Source organism: Podarcis liolepis, assembly GCF_965112155.1.
Source record: "Podarcis liolepis genome assembly, chromosome: 2".
NCBI lineage: Eukaryota > Metazoa > Chordata > Lepidosauria > Squamata > Lacertidae > Podarcis > Podarcis liolepis.
Genome location: NC_139555.1, coordinates 107,218,349 through 107,239,732, shown reverse-complemented (window position 1 = coordinate 107,239,732; position 21,384 = coordinate 107,218,349). Strand labels below are relative to the sequence as shown.

Below are 21,384 nucleotides of genomic sequence, written 5' to 3'. Positions count from 1 at the left end.
CAATGCCAATGGCAGGGACCGGACTTGGAGGATAAAATCAAAGATTGTGAAGTTAAAACCAGCATCATTTTTGCCAGGTGGGAAAAGAAACGCGGTTGCCCACATTCAACGTCGCTCTACCTAAAGCCAAGCGGCCGGCCGGCCCTACGCGCATTGCCGAGTGAACTACAACTCCCATGAACCACCGGGGACCCAGCGGCGAGGCCACGTGACCAGGCGCGCGTGGGCAAGGGGGCTTCTCCGCCCCGCCCCCTCCCGTCCTCCTCCTCAGCTGCCATATTTCGCCGCTCTTCCTCTCGTGTGTCAGCGAAGAGTGAGGGGCGGAGGAGGAGCATTCGCCGCTCTTAAAGGGGCCACGGTGCCTGGCGGTGGGCCCCCTCCCCCGTCCCTTGTATCCATAGGGAGTCCTCAACGGAACAGCGCTGCCCGCACCAACGCGGGGAGATGGAGTGGGCGGCGGCGGCGGCGAGAGAGCTGGCGCTCCGGAGCGAAGCCTGAGCGAGACGGTTGGTGGAGGAAGGAGGGGCGCGCGGGTAACGGAGGGAAAGCGGCGCTCCTCTCCCCCTCCCCCGGCAACTGCGCGCTGGCCTCTGATTGGCCGCGGCCCGAGAGGGGCTGGCAGCCGTTGGCTTGCGGGAGAGGGAGGGGCGGGACTGTGGGTTCGAGGGGGAGGAGCGGCAGCGTTGGCGGAGCACGAGCACGGCACGAGTTGGGGGGCGCTGGGCAGGTTCCCTCATTCACACACACACGCATCTCTGCGCTGTGTGGGCCAAAATAACAGACACGTTGTAACACCCAGAAGACTATAGGGGGAGGACTCTGCAGGGGGTTCGACTAGATGACTCGGGGGGTCCCTTCCAATCTATCATCCTTCAATTCTGATCTTTATTATTCCAAGGGGGAGATAGTTTCTTCCATCAAGAAAAGTACTCTTCTTTTTTCATGTAACATTAAACCTCAATATATCCCTTTGTGCTTTTGCTGTTTTTTTGCCTCCTTTTTCTGTTCTGTTCTGTTCTTCCTTTTTTCCCCTTTTTCTTTTTTTGTTAAGGCAAGAAAAGGCCATTTCTGTACAGTAAAGCTGGGCAGACGTCAGGATTTACTTCATTTTTTTATTTTTTGTACTGGGATCCCAATGGTGCAAAATACTGATCCACAAGGCAGAGCTGTAGCTACCGGGTGGGGGTGGGGTGGGGGGGTCTAGTCAGGTTTTGTGTCCCGGGTGGAGCCTCCAGAGGGGCGACATTGAGGCTCCCAGCCTGTGTGTGTGTGTGTGTGTGTGTGTGTGTGTACACACAAATGTGCATGCCAAACTGGGTCTTTGCCCTGGGTGACATCAGGCCTAGTTTCACCCCTGCCACAAGGAACTGGCACCCAAATGGTGCAAAATATTGGACTGGATGAGGAGCCAGTTGCAAAACAACAGTCCAGAGGAAGAGGCAAGTTACCCGTTGCTCACACACCAAGCCTTAGACTGGGTTGACAAGTATAAAAGTACAAATCTCTTTCTGAGTTGTGGCAGTTCAGGGATTCCGAAGAAACCACCAACAATGGCACCATCTTGCAGTTGCCATTGTTAAACAGGTGGAGGAAGTCTTGCAAGTCTTTCACAAAGCACCGAGAGGTCACCCAGTAGATTCTGACCCACCTGCTGCTTCATAAGATAGAGAAGTGGCATAGTCAAATTCTAGTTTGACAGGTACTGCATCATTCCAGTAATAATAGGGAGAGGGGGAATACCAGGGGATTTAAGATGCAATATCTAGTAGCAGACATGTGCATGGTAAAAAGCATGGATAGGCAAACTAAGGCCCGGGGGCCGGATCCAGCCCAATCGCCTTCTAAATCCGGCTCGTGGATGGTCCGGGAATCAGCGCGTTTTTACATGAGTAGAATGTGTCATTTTATTTAAAATGCATCTCTGGGTTATTTGTGGGGCATAGGAATTTGTTCATTATTTTTTTCAAAATATAGTCCAGCCCCCCACAAGGTCTGAGGGACAGTTTGCTGAAAACGTTTGCTGACCCCTGGTAAAAGGGGTATGGTTTCCTGGGAGTGTACACAAGGGAGCTTGAGTCATATGTAACCTCTGAAAGGTAGAGTTGTGGCACTTTAGAGGCTGTCAGCGCAAGGACAGGTCTCTGCATCCTGTTGAGCTCTGAAAGCAGCTTACCCAAAACACCTTTACATTAAAATCACATTATTATTAATTATTTATTATTATTATTATTTTATTTTATTTTAAATTTTTATTGGAATTTTATTTACAACATAACATAAACACCCCACCCCACCCTCCAATACGCAAATCTAAAATCACATTATTAAATCCAAAAGAGAATGTGGCTTCAAGAACATGCAAGGATATTTCCTGCCTTCTCCCCCAGCTGAAAAACCCTTTGGTGTTCCCTTTGGCGACCCCTTTGCAGGTAGCAGTGCCTTCTGAGGAAGACCCTTAGGCGAGGGAGTGGGGTGGACCAGCGGTGTTTGCTTAGCCTTTGATGGAGGAAACGTGTGTGTCCCCTGTTCGCAGCAGCGCCTGCTGTCTATAACTTGCTTGCGTGGCTCAGTTGGGAGTTCCTCGTGGATCACAACTCCCATTGCCTTTTTCCAGTGAGGCGGCTTGGGAGATGATGGACCACGGGCGCCAGGGCCGCCAGCGCGCCTCCGAAACGATTCGCAAGCAGAAGCGCAAGGAGCTGGACGCGCGGCGAAGCAAGTGCCGCATCCGGATCGGCAGCCACCTGGAGCAGTGGTGCCAGCTGAAGGAGCAGCTGGGCTTCTCTTTGCACTCCCAGCTGGCCAAGTACCTGCTGGACAGGTGAGGAAGCTGCTTCAGGGAGAACTTGACTTCCACCCGCCTGTTTTGCCTGTGTGTCAAGTGCTAGAAGTAACTGGATATGTGCAGGTGAGAAGTGGCAAGTCTGACAAAAAGCCAGGCAGGTTCGTGGGAGATGGAGATGGAGATGGTTGGTTTTAAGCAAGCTGCTGTGTCTCGGTTTTTGCTTGTCTCCCCCACCCTCCCTTGCAATACACAGATAATATGGACCTAATTTTCCTGGTTGTTACAGGGATTACCGAGGCCTAGTTTAACGGTAATGCCTTTGATATACAAAAATACTTACCTGTGAAGGGATCCAGACACAATGTTCTATTCCAGTGGTGTTGCTGGTACCTATCAGAGTAGCATTAATACAGCGCATGCAACTTCACATAGGGAAGTCAATTTGCATATCTGACGTTGCATTTAAATTTGGCCTCAGATTAAATCCCTGAAGCAATGATGGTGGCCCAACGACCCTTGGGATGTTGTCAAGAGTCCCATCATTCCTGAACACTGGCCATGTTGACTTATGGGATTCCCAGCAACATCTGGAGGGCCATAGATTCCTCAGCCCTGCTCTAGCGAATGCTCCTCTTCTTATTTCATCAGTAATTTTGAGGAAAGCGGTTGCTGCGAATCAAGTACAGACCCCTGTATTTTGCCTGCTCACCTTCCTGCCTCTTCTCTTTCTCATTCAGGTACAGTTCACAAGGCTCAGTTCCAAAAACAGGTAAGAATCCTTGCAGGTTCTCTGTAGAAAAGGCATTTTATTAGTACAGTGGTGCCTCGCAAGACGAAAAGAATCCGTTCTGTGATTCTCTTCGTCTAGCGGTTTTTTCGTCTTGCGAAGCAAGCCCATTGACAGATTAGCGGATTAGCGCTATTAGTGGCTTTTAGTGGCTTTTAGCGGCTTATCAGCTTATCGGATCAGCTGATAAACGGCTTAGCGGCTTAGAAAAAGGAGGGGGGAGGGGGGAAAACCCCGCAGGAACTCGCAAGACATTGTCGTCTTGCGAAGCAAGCCCATAGGAGATTCGTTTTGCGAAGCACCTCCAAAACGGAAAACTCTTTCATCTAGTGAGTTTTCCGTCTTGCGAGGCATTCGTCTTGCGGGGCACCACTGTATGTATTAAAGTGATCTCACAGTAGTCTGGCAGATAAGTACAGCATGTTTAGGTGGGTTTTTTAACCGCATAGTCTGTTTGCCCACTTGGACAAATGTTTCACATGGTAATTGGGGAGGGACAGTGGGCTTACCTGAGTCACTGGAGATCGTAGCAGGACAGGCTTTCTCAAAAGCTCCAACAATCTGCGCAAACGTTTATAGTATCCCCCTTTAAAAGGGGAAGGAGTCTGATTCCAGCCAGCAAAAGACTCGCACTGTAATTTGTCATGGATATACAATAGACGAGTATTTCTTTTAAACATGTGTGTCAGCAGGCTCTTAAAGAAAAAGCAAGTTTTAGTTTGGGGGGCCCGTGATACTTCTCTGAAACTAGAGCAAGCCTCAACTTTGGGAGTAGCAGCCCTAAAGTTCCCAACAGATGGTGAAAATCAATTCTATTACTACTGGTTTGGGCCAAGATGGCAGATTTTTTTCTCTTTCTACAGATGTAAAAACTTTTTACAGCCATTTACTATTGTGGTTAATTAATGGTCACTGTGTTATTTTGCCTACCTCTAAGGTTTAATGTACTTGCTGCAGGGCATTTCATGTCCACCCAATCTCAATCTTTTACATTTTTACCCTCTATACCACAAGTATATGTAATACAGGTAACTCAATTGATCATTCCCCTCATATATAAAATCCTGCACATAGAAAATTAACCCATTGGAGAAGGTAACAGGCTAGAGCTTTTTCTGGAGGCGTAGATCAGCCCCGTAATAATTGTTAATAAAAATGTAGTATAGCATGTAAGCTCACTGCTGCGCTGTGTCAACCTTTGAGTTCATTAAACAGTTACGTAGATCAAGTTAATCTCACACAAAATCTGCGAAATAGCAGAGGACTTACTACTGTTTCCCTTTCGACATGACCTTTGGGTGCTGGATGTGGCTGAACAAAAGACTTAACTTGGATTATGAAGTTTGCGTATATTGTTTCAGTTGAACTCTCTTTTTTTGCAGGGTGAGGGAGGAACGAATAAGCGACTTAGCAGCATCCAATAGCCATGCTTTACTTTTTCTAAGCTCAGCTGTGATGCACTTCTATCCCTGAAACACCCCAATGTCAAGCGTTCTCACCACAGAAGTAAAAATAGCACTTAGGACTAGAATGTAGGGAGGTAGAATCCTTGCATGCATATGTGTGTAGGGGAGAGTTATAGGTAAAGGTAAAGGGACCCCTGACCATTAGGTCCAGTCGTGGCCGACTCTGGGGTTGCAGCGCTCATCTCGCTTTATTGGCCAAGGGAGCCAATAAAAGAGCCAGCGTACAGTTTCCGGGTCATGTGGCCAGCATGACTAAGCCCCTTCTGGCGAACCAGAGCAGCGCACGGAAACGCTGTTTACCTTCCCGCCAGAGTGGTACCTATTTACCTACTTGCACTCTGATGTGCTTTTGAACTGCCAGGTGGGCAGGAGCAGGGACCGAGCAACGGGAGCTCACCCCATCACGGGGATTCAAACTGCTGACCTTCTGATCGGCAAGTCCTAGGCTCTGTGGTTTAACCCACAGCGCCACCTGCGTCCCACGGGGGAGAGTTATACATGGGGATATTGGGTCCCTTGTAGCAAGCCTGTGTCATGCTGGTTTCCCCTTTCTTCTTCCCAGGACAGGATAGCTCCAAAGTTGTTTCCGAGCCTCTTCCTCCTGATGCTCTGCAGCACCTCGTCGTCCTTTCTCACAATCACAGCCAGGAATGTGGCTTCATCCCTAATGTGAAGCCCTCGTTGCTGGAGCAGAAAGAAGTCCCAAGCAGCATGGTATGGGAGTGCCTGGCCGGTCACACCTTCTCTTGGAGCCCCCTCACCTCGCAGACCTGCCCCCCGTCCCCCTGCAAGGCAGCCTCCAGGTGTCCAGAGGAGAAAGCCGTGCATTCCAAGCCCACCCCCCCGCCCTCCCGCATCATCCGGCGCCGGCGTTCCCTCCGCAGGGCGGCAGCAGCCCATGCCTTCTCCTTAGCGCTCGCTTCGAACTCACCAAGCCCAGTGGCCGAGGCAGAGCCATCTTCCAAAGAGGATGGGGAGGGCGGTGCGGACGGAGAGAGATTGGCGTGCCTCTCTCCTGGCAGTGGAACGGTCCTTGGCGAGGAGGCGGGATTGCTGAGCGTCCAGAACCCCGATGAGACAGGTGAGGGGGCTGGCTGCTTGTAGGATGCTGGAGTGAAGTCCTTGAACTTGAGTGCCAGTGTGGTGTAGTGGTTAAGAGCGGTGGACTCGTAATCTGGTGAACCGGGTTCGCTGCCCCACTCCTTCACATGCAGCTGCTGGGTGACCTTGGGCTAGCCCAGGGGTCAGCATACTTTTTCAGCAGGGGGCCGGTCCACTGTCCCTCACACCTTGTGGGGGGCTGGACTATATTTGGGGGGGGGGAATGAATGAATTCCTATGCCCCACAAATAACCCAGAGATGCATTTTAAATAAAAGCACACATTCTACTCATGTAAAAACACCAGGCAGGCCCCACAAATAACCCAGAGATGCATTTTAAATAAAAGGACACATTCTACTCATGTAAAAACACGCTGATTCCCGGACTGTCCGTGGGCCAGATTTAGAAGGCGATTGGGCCAGATCCGGCCCCCGGGCCTTAGTTTGCCTACCCATGGGCTGGTCTCACTTCTCTGAAGTCTCTCAGCCTCACTCACCTCACAGAGTGTTTGTTGTGGGGGAGGAAGGGAAAGGAAATTGTTAGCCGTTTTGAGACTCCTTAAGGGGAGTGAAAGGCGGGGTATCAAATCCAAACCCTTCTACTTCTTGGATGATTAGGGACCGAAGAGGCCCCACTTGGGTTAGAGGCTATAGGAGGGCGTTACGTTGGAGTGTGAGATGCAATTGTTGGGTGCACCTGAAAGTAAAAGCAGCCTGGAAAGGGCTGGCCCAGTAAGTGAAATACCGTACTTTTCCATGTATAACACGCACCCGTGTATAAGACTATTTAAGAAAATGACCCAAAGTAGTTGTGGAGCTTTTTTTGAGGGAGGCTGGCCCAAAGTTGTGGAGCTTTTTTGAGGAGGGGATTGACAGAGGTTGACAATCGCTTGCTTCTGCAACAAGCATCTGCCGGAAACAGCAAGCAAACTTGCCACGGCAGTAGCCAATCCACAACAGCCATTGACCCATCAACCAATCACGCACCCATTTAACACAGCAGGAGCTAATACAAAGAACCCCTTGCCACAGCCACCAATCACACACAAAATTGTCAATGACAAGCTGCAGCTCATGGCTGCAACCGATCACCCGTCACCCCTATCCATTATCCGTGTAAAAGAAGCCCCCCAGTTTTCAAACCTTATTTTAGAGTAAAAAAAAGCTCGTCCTATACACAGAAAAGTACAGTAATAAATTTAGCTCACTTAATAAGCAAGCACCATTACGTTACAAATTGTGGAATATGGTCTGCAAAGCATGCCTGTCAAATCCTTATGGTTACCGAGAAATTGAATAAATCTCCTCCAATACTTTCAAATAATCAGAAACCACAGAGAATCTGAATGAATTTCTAGTTCATTTTTTTGTTCTTCCTTCTCTGTGTATTTAGATTATCATCCTGCAGGTAGGATTCTGTCATTGATAACTTCGTTATATGCCCCTTGGGGGCTATTTGAGGAGGGGGGCATGCTTAAGGAATTATTATCATTACCAAGCCTGCCACAGGTTTTTAAAGCAAAACAAAGAGAAATGTAGCATCTCATTTTATTCGAAAGACACGTACCAGAAAAGATCTATTAATTAGCAAGGTTTTGGTAATATGTCTATGTAATTTCTGTATATTCTTTTCTAAATGGTAATTGCTTGAATTACAGTGGTACCTCGGGTTAAGAAATTAATTCGTTCCGGAGGTCCTTTCTTAACCTGAAACTGTTCTTAACCTGAAGCACCACTTTAGCTAATGGGGCCTCCCGCTGCCGCCATGCCGCTGGAGCACGATTTCTGTGCTCATCCTGAAGAAAAGTTCTTAACCTGAGGTACTATTTCTGGATTAGCAGAGTCTGTAACCTGAAGCGTCTGTAACCCGAGGTACCACCGTAATTGTAATTGAGTTGGAATAACAAAGGCGGTGGTGGTTAGAAAACATCTTGTACCTTATTGACACAAAAACGCAAATTGCTGGTATTAAAAAGGGGGTTTCTTTATGGGAAAAACATCTGCCTATGTAATAGCAGAAGGACTCCTCTATACAGTCGTACCTTGGACGTTGAACAGAATCCATTCCGGAAGTCCGTTTGACTTCCAAAACGTTCGGAAACCAAAGTGTGGCTTCCGATTGGCTGCAAGAAGCTCCTGCAGCCAATCGGAAGCCATGTCAGACGTTCGGGTTCCAAAGAACATTTTCAAACCAGAACACTCACTTCCGGCTTTGTGGCGTTCGGGAGCCAAAGCGTTCAAGTCGCAAGGCATTCGTCAACCAAGGTACGACTGTAATTTTGTACTGTTCCTGGTTTAGACTGTGGTTTCAGAGGGGTCCTTTATATCATCTTCATTGTTCCTCGCGGACTGGAGGTTTCCCAGGTTACAAAGCATGCAGTTCTGCTGATTTCACTGCACAAGGCCGCAGTCTCAATCCCTAGCATCCCCAGCTAGGCTGGGACAGATCCACTGCCCCAAACCCTAGACAGCTAGAGGACCTAGATGGGCCATTGGCCGGGCTGAATATCAGGCAGCTTCCTGTGTTCCTATGTATGCACATTCTGTGGCTGTGTCACCCAGTTCTAGCTGTGAATGTTTCCTCTTGCAGCGACTCCCTCCGAAGAGATTCCAGCTGCCACAGAAGTCACAGAACCTGAAAGGTCAGTTTCCATGCTGCCTAGATACAAGAGGCAGTTTACGACTTTAAAATAATAAAGCAAACAAATGGGGCAAAACGCAGACCAGCAGAGTTTCTGCAGGCGGACCGATGGGACTTCTCAGGAGCACATGGCATCAGCTCCCTGGCCTGGCTTCTTCACTTCTGCCTTCTCTCAGGGCACCCTTGAGTGAGAATGTCAACGTGGATCTCCACTCGCCCCTTTTTTGGCGGGACATGCAACTTTCCTCAGATGACTGAGCTCAGGAAGAATTGGGCTTTCCTGTTTCACAGCAGAGGCTGGCTACAAGGGTCGGCTAAATAGTGATTGTGGCATTCACAAAATTGCTATGCTCCCCAGTCACCCATTGGTGATATGTATACCTGGTATGTTGATGAACCATATATCTGTTGATACATTTTTTTAAAGCATTTTTTGTCATTTGTTGTTGTTTGCATAGGGTCTGTTAGTTTCTGCTCTAGGTAATGGAGTTTAAAAAGGTAAAGGGACCCCTGACCATTAGGTCCAGTCGTGACCGACTCTGGAGTTGCGGCACTCATCTTGCTTCATTGGCCGAGGGAGCCGGCATACAGCTTCCAGGTCATGTGGCCAGCATGACTAAGCCGCTTCTGGCGAACCAGAGCAGCGCACGGAAACACCGCTTACCTTCCCGCTGGAGCGGTACCTATTTATCTACTTGCACTCTGATGTGCTTTTGAACTGCTAGGTTGGCAGGAGCAGGGACCAAGCAACGGGAGCTCACCCCGTCGCGGGGATTCGAACCGCCGACCTTCTGATCAGCAAGTCCTAGGCTCTGTGGTTTAACCCACAGCGCCACCCACATCCCTGTAATAGAGTTTAGGGACCTTCAAAAGCCTTGCCTCCAAGGCAATTTGAAGTTGTCCACCTCCACAGCAACCTTGATAACACATTCATGGAAAAAGACAGTGCAGGCATCTCTCAGTAAGCTTAGCAATTACGGGAAACTCTCCTGCCTTTGATGTCAGGAAGGGCTGAGCTGTATGAACTGATGCCCCTTTCTACGTTGAAGGATCTTGGAGCCCTGCACCCTCTCACTTAGTTTTTATTTTAATTATTTTGTATTCTCTGCAGCACTTTGCCTCTACCAGAGGAGACGCCAGAGTCTGTGCCTGACCAACCAGAGCAGGAAGATGACGAAAGAGAGGAAGACAACCTGGTATATACAGATGACCTGCAAGATGAGAATTATCAGCCTTCCCTGGACAGGTAAATAGGCTTTGCGGGGCATTACCACCAGTTAGACTGTGCAAGCATTTCTAGTTTAACGCTGCTGTTCTTATTATTACGACTTTTCTATATAATAATAATAATTTATTATTTATACCCTGCCCATCTGGCTGGGCTTCCCCGCCACTCTGGGCAGCTTCCAACAAAATATTAAAATACTGTAATACACCAAACATTAAAAGTTTCCCTAAACAGGGCTGCCTTCAGATGTCTTCTAAAAGTCTGGTAATTGTTCTCTTTGACATCTGGTGGGAGGGCGTTCCATAGGGCGGGCGCCACTACCGAGAAGGCCCTCTGCCTGGTTCCCTGTAACTTGGCTTCTCACAGTGCGGGAACCGCCAGAGGGCCCTCAGAGCTGGACCTCAGTGTCTGGGCAGAACGATGGAGGTGGAGACACTCCTTTAGGTATACTGGACCGAGGCCGTTTAGGGCTTTAAAGGTCAGCACCAACACTTTGAATTGTGCTCGGAAACGTACTGGGAGCCAATGTAGGTCTTTCAAGGTGGTCTATCCCATCTTTCCTCCAAGGAGCTCAAAGCAACTTCCATGGTCCTCCCCACTCTCCATTTTTAAAACTCACAACAACCATGTGAGGTACATTAAGCTGAGAGTCTGTGAAGTGCCCAGTTGAGCTGGGATTTGCACTCTGGTCTGACAGGTCCTAGCCTAGCACTGTTAAACTCCACACCTGATTAGCTCTTGTGGGGTTCCACCCATCCTTTAGAGTCCGGTAGCGTTGCAGTAGTGTTGCATCCTGTCAAGTTAGTTTGGTTCCTGGGTGGCCAGAGCAGCTGTTCAGGGCTCAAGTACTTAGCAGACAAGCTTTTGCCCCTTCAGGGCTGGATTTAGGTTTGATGAGGGCCTAAGCTGCTGAAGGTAATGGGGCCCTTTATATGTCCAGCTGTCCTTTGTCAAATTGTCGCTGTTTTTTGTGTTGAATATATGCTATTGGGTAATTTATGGAGCTAATAGATATCTAAAGCCATTTGTACATGTTGCCATACAACCAGTCTATGCAGAATGTAGGCACCCTATATATAGAAATGAGCAAACCAGTGATATTTTAGGGAGCAGGCTAGCATGTGGGGCCCATTACTTACATCATAGGAGCCTACACAACACAAAACACTGTTGCTGTATGCAGGTTTTATTTTATTTGTTTTTTATCTTATATTTTGGAAATGTACGTCCAGGTTTTTTTTCCTTTTAATTTTTTGGGGGGCCTCCAAGAGAGTGGGGCCCTAACAAGAACAAGAGTTTGGATTTGATATCCCACTTTATCACTACCCGAAGGAGTCTCAAAGTGGCAAACATTCTCCTTTCCCTTCCTCCCCCACAACAAACACTCTGTGAGGTGAGTGGGGCTGAGAGACTTCAAAGAAGTGTGACTGGCCCAAGATCACCCAGCAGCTGCATGTGGAGGAGCGGGGAAGCGAACCTGGTTCACCAGATTACGAGTCCACCACTCTTAACCACTACACCACACTGGCTATCGCTTGTTTAGCTTATACATAAATCCGGCACGGTGCCCCTTCCATTTTCCCACCACTTTTAAAGACGGCTGCTTCCCTCATCCTTGCCACGTCCTTTTGCTGTTACACGAAAGACCCTTTCGTTGCTACGCTTACCAAGCTTCTTTCTTCCTGTACAGTTGCAAGAAGCGGGCACAGCCTGGTGATGAGGATGTGGCCCAGATTGGTCCAAAGCGAATCAGGTGGGTGCTGGTCCATTGGCTTTTTGGGCCCAAAGGGCACGCCTTTAACCTCCCCAGAAGTGGGCCATAGCGTAGGGACCATGGAAGAAGGCCTCTAATTCATGGTTAGATTAAGGCAGTCATGCTAGACAAATGGAACGATCTATTGAATCCCTCTTATTTGTCCATGGTCAAATAATATTCCATGAATCTGGTGATGCTTGAAGAATTGGCCAGCTGTCAACTTAGCACAAGCACCTTTCAATACTGCCTTTTGTTTTTCAATAGGTGTCGGGGAACCTTCCAGAGTAGAAAGAGAGGCAGGAGCTCTAGAAGGGAGGAAGGGGAATTCCATTGCACCTACTAAATCTCACCCACAGTTCTCCTTAAAAAATCAGCCTAAGTATAGCAACTGCTTAAATATATTTATGCTGTTCTGAGAAAGTTGACGCTTTAAAAATACTTGGCCAAGTACAGTGGTACCTCGGGTTAAGAACTTAATTTGTTCTGGAGGTCCGTTCTTAACCTGAAACTGTTCTTAACTTGAGGTACCACTTTAGCTAATGGGGCCTCCCCCTGCCGCCGCACGATTTCTGTTCTCATCCTGAAGCAAAGTTCTTAAGCCGAGGTACTATTTCTGGCTTAGCAGAGTCTGTAACCTGAAGCGTATGTAACCTGAAATGTCTGTAACCCGAGGTACCACTGTATTTGACATCTGGCCGTATTGTTTTTGAGTAATCCAATGCTTGACGCTTGGCATAAGAACACAAGAAGCTGCCTTATGCCGAATCAGACCATTTGTCCATCTTTCAGTATTGTCTACACTGACTCGCAGCATCTCTTCAGGGTTTAAGAACAGGGAACCTGGAGATGCCAGGGATTGAACCTGAGTTTCCTCTTCCTTCCTCTGCCTTTCTTCGCAGGAAGGCAGCCAAGCGAGAGATCCTCCTCTGCGACTATGATGGCTGCGGAAAGATCTTCTCCAACCGCCAGTATTTGAATGTAAGTGATGGATCAGTGGCAGGAAGCACTTCCCCACGCACAAGGGCAGAGAGAGGACACGGAGCACTGGGAAATGGTCGAATCCTGAGGGAACGTGAATTGGTCAGCCAAGACTATTTGACTGCCTCGGGAGGTGATAAGGTCTCCTTTGCAGGAGGCAGTTAAACAAAAAACAAGATATACATTTGCAGATTCCTGCACAGAGCAAGGGGTCGTATTAGATTACCTCCACAGTCCCTTGCAGCTCTAAAATTCTGTAATTTTAGGAAATCCGGTTTGGTGGAGAACATACTGTATGACCACTCGCATAGCAGTAGGAAAGGCCACCATATTGATAGCTGATCAGAGAGGATTAGTCAGGTTTAGTGACGTTGAGGACCAAAAGTTTTTAAAAAGATAAAGGACCCCTGGACAGTTAAGTCCAGTCAAAGGCAACTATGGGGTTTGAGCGCTCATCTCGCTTTCAGGCCAAGGGAGCCGGCGTTCGTCCGCAGACAGCTTTCTGGGCCATGTGGCCAGCAGGACTAAACCGCTTCTGGTGCAACAGAACGCCATGACAGAAACCAGAGTGCACAGAAATGCCATTTACCTTCCCGCCGCAGCGGTACCTACTTATCTACTTGCACTGGGTTGCTTTCGAACTGCTAGGTTGGCAGGAGCAGGGACGAAGCAATGGGAGCTCACCCCTGTTGGGTGGATTCAAACCACCAACCTTCTGATCAGCAAGCCCAAGAGGCTCAGTGGTTTAGACCACAGTGCCACCTGCGTCCCTTTAGTTGAGGACCAGCATATTGTCCACACAAACTGTTTATTTTCTGAACCGTAGACCCAAAGGAGAGCCTGCGCAAGTGGTTTGAGGCAGGGAGGCCAAAGGAGGATGTCAAAAACGCCAGAATGACCAGTCTTAGCGTTTTATTAAAGAAAGAAATCAACTTACAACACAGTGTGCAGAACCTCACTGCCTTTACAGTCGTGGGACAGACACCACCACAGTGAGAGGTCGCCAGGGCTTGTCTGCAAAGTGCTAATAAGTTAAACGTATGTTGTCTTGGCCAGAACCTCCCATCGATCCACCTGACCCATGAGGGCATATAGGCGGCAACCATCCGAGGCTTACAGATAGCTCCCCTCTCTAGGCTGAGAGTCCAGCATCCCAGGGCCCACAGATAAGCATAGCATCAAAGCAAGCCAGGTACCATATCTCAAAACAAGTGAATATCAACATCTAGGTGCTCATTCTTGCACCAAATAATTGTAGGGTTATCTTGACTGCCAAGATGGCATTTGCAGAATTTCTGGAATGTCTGACTTTTGCTTCAACACACTCTGTCCCTAGTTAAAAGGTAAAGGGACCCCTGACCATTAGGTCCAGTCGTGACCGATTCTGGGGTTGCGGCGGTCATCTCGCTTTATTGGCCGAGGGAGTTGGCATACAGCTTCCGGGTCATGTGGCCAACATGACTAAGCCGCTTCTGGTGAACCAGAGCAGCGCACGGAAATGCCATTTACCTTCCCACCAGAGCGGTACCTATTTATCTACTTGCACTTTGACGTGCTTTCGAACTGCTAGGTTGGCAGGAGCAGGGACCGAGCAACGGGAGCTCACCCTGTCGTGGGGATTTGAACCGCCGACCTTCTGATCGTCAAGCCCTAGGCTCTGTGCTTTAACCCACAGCGCCACCCGCATCCCCTGTCCCTAGTTAACTGCAGAAAATTTTCATGGGAGCCCCACCCCTTCAAGGATTTCATGCCCCAGCAATTTACATATCTGATGGGCAGAAAGAACTGTGGAGGATCATTCATTGGGCATGGTCCCTCATGCCCTCCTTGTAGGGACCTTAGATGCTGGAGGTGGTGGGCATGCAAAGCTCCCTGGGGCAGCATACCTCCCACAGCAAAGTCCCACCTTGCTCCATCAAAGCCATGTAAAGAGGCAGCGGATGGGCACATTTCTGAGACTGCAGTTTGTCATGAAATTATGTGATGTACCGTATTTTATCTGTTCAGGAAGATTGCTTTGCTCTGTTTTTGTAAAGCACTTTTGTTGCAGAAGGCAGAGTTTTTGTTTCACTTTGACCTCTTTTTCTGCCTCCCTCAGCACCACAAGAAATACCAGCATGTTCACCAAAAAACATTCACCTGCTCTGACCCCAGCTGCGGCAAGTCCTTCAACTTCAAGAAGCACCTTAAGGAGCACGAGAAACTGCACAGCGGTGAGGATTCTTGTAGGATCCCACCTTGTTAGAATCCCTACCAGCCCAGCTCTTGAAGTGCTTTTAACCTGCCTTCGGTGAACACTTTCCTGCCCCCTTATTCCATCCGGGAGATGATGTGGAGAGCAGCTAGCCTGCTGGGACATAGATTGGTCCTGAACGGGTTCAAGTCCCTGCTCCCAGAAGGGAGCAAATTATGTAGAAGCACGTACTATGGTGTCTAGAGAGGTATATATTTGGGCAGGACCCACAGCTATTATTTGAGGTTGGTTTTCATTTCAGGGTATTGAGTTACTCTTCAGACTTACCAAGAGGATTTAAGATTGGCAGTGTGAGACTCACAGAAACATGGCAGCATGGCATGGCAGAAAACATTGCCCACTGCACAATTATTCACTCCAGAGAAAAATGGTGTGAAATTATAGATAGATAAAGATATAAATAAGATAGTTTATCCTTCCAGATTCGAACTGTAAGTCCTTTGATAACCATAGGTAAAAGGTAAAGGGACCCCTGACCATTAGGTCCAGTCATGGCCAACTCGGGGGTTGCGGAACTCATCTCACTTTATTGGCCGAGGGAGCCAGCGTACAGCTTCCAGGTCACGTGGCCAGCATGACTAAGCCGCTTCTGGCGGAACCAGAGCAGTGAATGAAAATGCTGTTTACCTTCCCGCCGAAGCCATACCTATTTATCTACTTGGCACTTCGACATGCTTTCGAACTGCTAGGTTGGCAGGAGCAGGGACCGAGCAACGGGAGCTCACCCCGTCGCGGGGATTCGAACCACCGACCTTCTGATCTGCAAGTCCTAGGCTCTGTTTTAACCCACAGCGCCACCCACGTCCCTACTTTGATAACCATAGAGGTTTGCAAAATCCGCTTTTGTTGTCTTGCTAGATGTAGATGTATCTTGAAAGATACTTGAAACATTTTCAGAGGTTTGTTCTCCATTGAACTGCTTTGATTTGGGATTTGGTGTGTGTGTGAAAGAGAGAGAGCATTTTTGTTATTTGGATCCTAACTCTCCTTCCATTAACGGAACTGCGTTCACATTCACAAAACAATTCTATCCTGCCTTTGTGTTCCTCCGGTGCTCCCCCCCCCAAAAAAACCCCACCCAAATCTGTTCTTGGGGTTTGGGGGATCCTTGGGATTGATGTGGGATATGGTGCCCAACAGATGAAGGGGAAAGTTGGCAGAAATCACATCCTCCATTACATGAATGGGGGGGGAGAGACTTAGGATGCCTGCCAATATGTGTAACAGGGTTTTGTATGTGTACACATTAGACACTCGCTGCAATATAAACTTGTTACCTTGGGCCCAAAATAGCCAGTGACCTACTTTTTTCTTCCCTGCAGATAAAAGGGACTATATCTGTGAGTTCTGCGCCCGCTCCTTCCGAACTAGCAGCAATTTGATCATCCACCGGCGAATTCACACTGGAGAAAAACCCTTACAGTAAGGACTGTTGTATTGTACTACTGATAATAAGAACAATTAGTAATGCTTTTTCTTCTTTGGCGATCACTCGTAGCCAAGTAAGATTGTCTTCCATAAGCACGGTTTTAACAATGAGTCCGTAAGTGACTGTGGAGGCCAATTCTGGATCCACATGTCCTTCCACAGTGGGGACATTGGTTTCTGGGCGGGAGTTCACGGTGAGGGTTTGCCAAGCGTGCCTTCCTCCTAGCACATTTCTCCCTTGCGTCCTGAGTCCAACTGTCTTCAAAGCCCATGACACCTTTGGTAAGGGCTGTTCTCCAACTGGAGCGCTCGCAGGCCAGTGTTTCCCAGTTGTTGGTGTTTATACTACTTTTTTAAAAAAATTGCCTTGAGGCAGTCTTTAAACTTCTTTTGTTGACCACCAGCATTACGCTTTCCATTTTTAAGTTCAGAATAGAGTACAGTCATACCTCGGGTTACAGACACTTTTCAGGTTGCGCACCGCGCACCATGCCAAACCCGGAAGTACCGGAATGGGTTACTTCCGGGTTTCGGTGCTCGTGCATGCACAGAAGCACTAAACTGCTCTTTGCGCATGCGCAGAAGTTCCAAATCGCAACCCGCACATGCGCAGACGCAGCCCTGCAGGTTGCGAACGTGCCTCCCACACAGATCACGTTCGTAGTGGACAGAGCGTCCACTGTAGTTGCTTTGGAAGATAATAAATTCACCAGCAGCTCCCAAGGTAAGGTAAAGGTAAAGGGACCCCTGAACATTAGGTCCAGTCGTGACCAACTCTGGGGTTGTGGCGCTCATCTTGCTTTATTGGCCGAGGGAGCCGACGTACAGCTTCTGGGTCATGTGGCCAGCATGACTAAGCCACTTCTGGCGAACCAGAGCAGCGCACGGAAATGCCGTTTACCTTCCCGCTGGAGCGATACCTATTTATCTACTTGCACTTTGACGTGCTTTCAAACTGCTAGGTTGGCAGGAGCAGGGACCGAGCAACGGGAGCTCACCCCGTCACGGGGATTCGAACCACCGACCTTCTGATCGGCAAGTCCTAGGCTCTGTGGTTTAACCCACAGCGCCACCCGTGTCCCTAGCTCCTAAGGTAGGCTGCAGCAAATTATAATTCAGTATTAAAAACAGCTAAAACAAGACATAGGAATATGGTGGGTCCTAAAAACACATATCCCCTAGTATACGGGGATGGAGCTGTCCAGTCATGAGTTCCCTGAACCCCCTCATGCGGATGAGCTGATCCCCACCCCTTTTCTTGTATATTTGATGCAGGTGTGAGATCTGTGGGTTCACCTGCCGCCAGAAAGCCTCCCTCAACTGGCACATGAAGAAGCACGACGCGGACTCCTTCTACCAGTTCTCCTGCGACCTCTGCGGCAAGAAGTTTGAGAAGAAAGACAACGTCACTGCGCACAAGAGCAAGAGTCACCCCGAAGTGCCTGCCGGGCCTCCGCAGCCTGTGCAGGAACCCCCGTCTCTGAGCCACCCGCTTGCTCTGGAGCCCTTGGAAAACCCCGTGCAGAGCCAACCCAGCAAGGAGTCCGCCCTCATCATCGCAGTCACTATCGAGTAATTGGGCCGGGCCAATCGAGAAGCAAAATGGCGGAGAGGATTCCTGGCCAATCCTGTCGGCGACAGACTGCGTTTGGTTCGCAGTCGCAGAAGGATGCAAGATGGAGACCCCAGAAAGGGGACTGGAAAGCCTTGACCCCCAGGAAGCAATGTCTTGCCAGCTGCATCCCTTCAGCGCAGCTGCTTTCGGACTCGGTATCTGCTACACAAACGGCCCAGGGCTCAGCCTTGCCTAGTGGCAGGATGATGAGGAGTACAGTATCAGGAAGGCCTTGAAAGTCTTAAGTTGGTGGTGATTGGATCCCAGACTCCAAGTATGGGAGGGACTAAGGAGGCCCGTGCAGCTGGTAGAGGAGGCGTAAACATACCTCTTCAACTCTCACCTCACATGGATAACAGCTCTGGATTTAGCACGTATGGATTAATGACGATGGAAGACATGCCGTGCCCTGTTGTTGTTCTTAAATCCTTTTCCTTTGGGAAGCTTAAAGGACGCCACTGTCTCGCATGGACCTGGAATATGCAAGGCGTAGCCTCCGCTACAGAACTCTGATCATAACTGGAGATGCACTCTGGAATCTGCATGTGCAAATCTTTACTTATTTTTCATGTTTCGCTGGCCTTGGGACCGACTGACATGTTACGGAGAGATGACAAAGACGTGGGCAGAGCACTTCACTCCCAAACCCTGGTCGCTGGAAATTGTTTACCTTGGCTCTGGAGATTCACCAGGCATTTCCCACAGACTCAACCTTTAAAGGGGGCACGGGGGAGGGGGGGGCGAAGAGAAGCACATTTCTAGTTCTTATGGCTGCATAAAGAGAGGTTTTTGGGTGGGGATCGGGGTTTTTTTAATTCTCAGGAAACTAAATTCTGCAGCCAGTCCAACACCCTGCATTTTTTCCTGTGCTTGCACATTGTTATTTAATACATCTCCCGCTCCTGCCTAGCTTGCACAGATTTCACGTTGTTACATGGGCCATTGAGAAACTTAGCTTTCACGCCTGGGCTTCCCGCAGCCAGTTAGACTTTTCAGCCATCCAGCTTGGGCCTGCAGTTTTGTACCTTATCATTTCAGTAGGTAGAGCACAAGGCCCAGCATCGTGGGGTAGAGTCTCAAGTTGGGCAAAAGATTCCTGCCTTGCAGGGGGTTGGACTAGATGACCCTCGTGGTCCCTTCCGACGCTACAATTCTGTGATTCTATCTGGAGCCGCCTTCCTGTAACTTAGGCAATAGTCCAAGGAGAATAAGGAGTTGGCACAAGGCACTCTGCAGATCAAGACTCTTCATTCCCGGTGTACCTTGTTTAGGGTAGGCTCAAACCTACATTCCTGCTTCTTTTGGATATTCCCACCGTGCCATCTGGGATGATAGCCATCAGCAGCAACAGACAGCATACTCCAAACTTTATTATATGTGAGCAGGTTCTGATGAGCCATTTCACGAGGCGATGACCCTAAGGCAGCTTTGCTCCCACTCTTTGGAAATTTTTGAATTTTTAAAAAGCCTTATAAGGCTCTGAGCATGCCTCATCTGAGGACAAGGAATTCTTCTCCCTGTGAAGCAGCTGTGATAGGGATCTTTTAGCTATAACTGGCGCTGTGGGTTAAACCACAGAGCCTAGGGCTTGCCGATCAGAAGGTCGGCGGTTCGAATCCCTGCAACGGGGTGAGCTCCCGTTGCTCGGTCCCTGCTCCTGCCAACCTAGCAGTTCAAAAGCACACCAGTGCAAGTAGATAAATAGGTACCGCTCTGGCAGGAAAGGAAACGGTGTTTCCGTGCACTGCTCTGGTTCGCTTAGTCATGTTGGCCACATGACCTGGAAGCTGTACACTGGCTCCCTCGCCCAATAAAGCAAGATGAGTGCTGCAACCCCAGAGTCATCCGCAACTGGACCTAAACGGTCAGGGGTCCCTTTACCTTTTACTACATGGAGATGCCAGAATTACCTGTCCTCGCTCAAAGGAGGCTATTGCATCTCTGCACTCGAGTTGGTTCTTTGGGCATCCATTCAGAAAAAAACAAGTATAGCTCAGCTCTCCTATTTTGGGGGAACACTAGTCCAGCCTGCAGAATCTGCAAAGCACGTTATCTTTGGGTTTTCCCCCGTCACAGCTTATTGGAGTGTTCTGCAAAGGAGCACAGTAATTCCAGTATACCACCACTACATGCTGGGCACAAAGAAGGAGGAAGGATGTTGCGTTCATCTTTGGTTTGTGGGCTTTCTAGAGCAGGGGTCCCCAAACTAAGGTCCGCGGGCCGGATAAGGCCCGAGGGACTCGTTTATCTGGCCTGCAGCGATGCCCGCTGCCGCTGTCTGCTCTTACCGGTGCTGCGCTGGCTGCATGGCTGCCCACTTCAGGTTGGAGGAGCACCAGAAATAGCTTGTGCGCATCCGCAAGCATTGTGCACATGCACAAGCGTTATTTCTGGTACACATCCGGGTCGAAGGAGGCCCGTGCACGTGCAGTGCTCCTCCAACCCGGAAGTGCGCCGGGAATAGCGTGTAGGCACTTATGGGCACACGCCCCCCCTCCCTCCACGCGATCAGCGCTGGAGACACCGGCCCAAGGCGCGGTAAATTTGCTGACCCCTGTTCCAGAGGAAACAAGATTGCACTCCAGGCGACTCCTGTGATCAACAGAAAGCTTAAGAGCTAGTGATTATTGCTTTTACTGAGGAAGCTGCCACACAGCCTGAAAGCAAAAGGCATTGGGGAGAAGTGTCGTTTCTGTAGCAACAGAGTATGAGAGGCGGTTGTGGATTCTCTCCCTTGGAGGCTTTTAAGCAGAGGTTGGATGGCCATTTGTCATGCATACGTTAGTTGAGATTCCTACATTGCAGGGGGTTGGACTAGATGACCCTAAGGATCCCTTCCAACTCTGATTCTGCAAGGCTGCATTCCAAAGCTCATCTTCATCACATTAATGAAATGTTTTAACCCACAGCAGTTCTCTGAGGTTTATCAAAAAAGAGTTTAATTCTAAAACAGACATGAGTTGAAAGTTTTAAACTTTCCTCTCTCCTTCAAAAACAAAACTGGTTTTATTTTCGGATAACAATCTATAGTGCCATATAACTAGGTGCTTGCTGCTGGTTTGATCTCCTTTCTGCGGCCGGCACGTTGCAAAATATTTAAATCTTGTTAGAAGGTTGTAAAATTTATTTGGTTTTTTCCTGCCCATGAGAATTGTATAAAAGAAAAAGGGGAAAGGGAAATAATTTTGATAGATATTTGCTAAATAAACTAACGTTGACTCTGTTCTTTTGGATTTCTTTTGGGGGGGTACTTTTTAATGACTTGATGTATAATATTTTGCTGGAAGCTGCCCAGAGTGGCTGGGTAAACCCAGCCAGATGGGCGGGGTGTATTTATTTATTTA

General features: G+C 48.8%; 1 protein-coding gene across 2 annotated transcripts; it reads left to right on the top strand.

The window, feature by feature from the left end:
• Positions 1-262: 262 nt before the first annotated feature.
• On the top strand, positions 263-21,263 carry ZNF692 (zinc finger protein 692). 2 transcript variants are annotated; one of them, XM_083492596.1, is made up of 11 exons: positions 263-506; positions 2,615-2,821; positions 3,523-3,554; positions 5,601-6,119; positions 8,731-8,782; positions 9,893-10,027; positions 11,700-11,762; positions 12,665-12,743; positions 14,842-14,956; positions 16,320-16,419; positions 17,701-21,263. In XM_083492596.1, exons 2-11 carry the CDS (start codon positions 2,631-2,633, stop codon positions 17,999-18,001), a joined length of 1,587 nt encoding a protein of 528 aa, XP_083348722.1. In that variant the 5' UTR covers positions 263-506; positions 2,615-2,630; the 3' UTR covers positions 18,002-21,263. The 2 variants fall into 2 exon arrangements, with proteins under 2 accessions (XP_083348722.1, XP_083348723.1); XM_083492597.1 differs by lacking the exon at positions 263-506 and adding an exon at positions 1,285-1,443 and having other exon boundaries at positions 2,619-2,821.
• Positions 21,264-21,384: the final 121 nt, after the last annotated feature.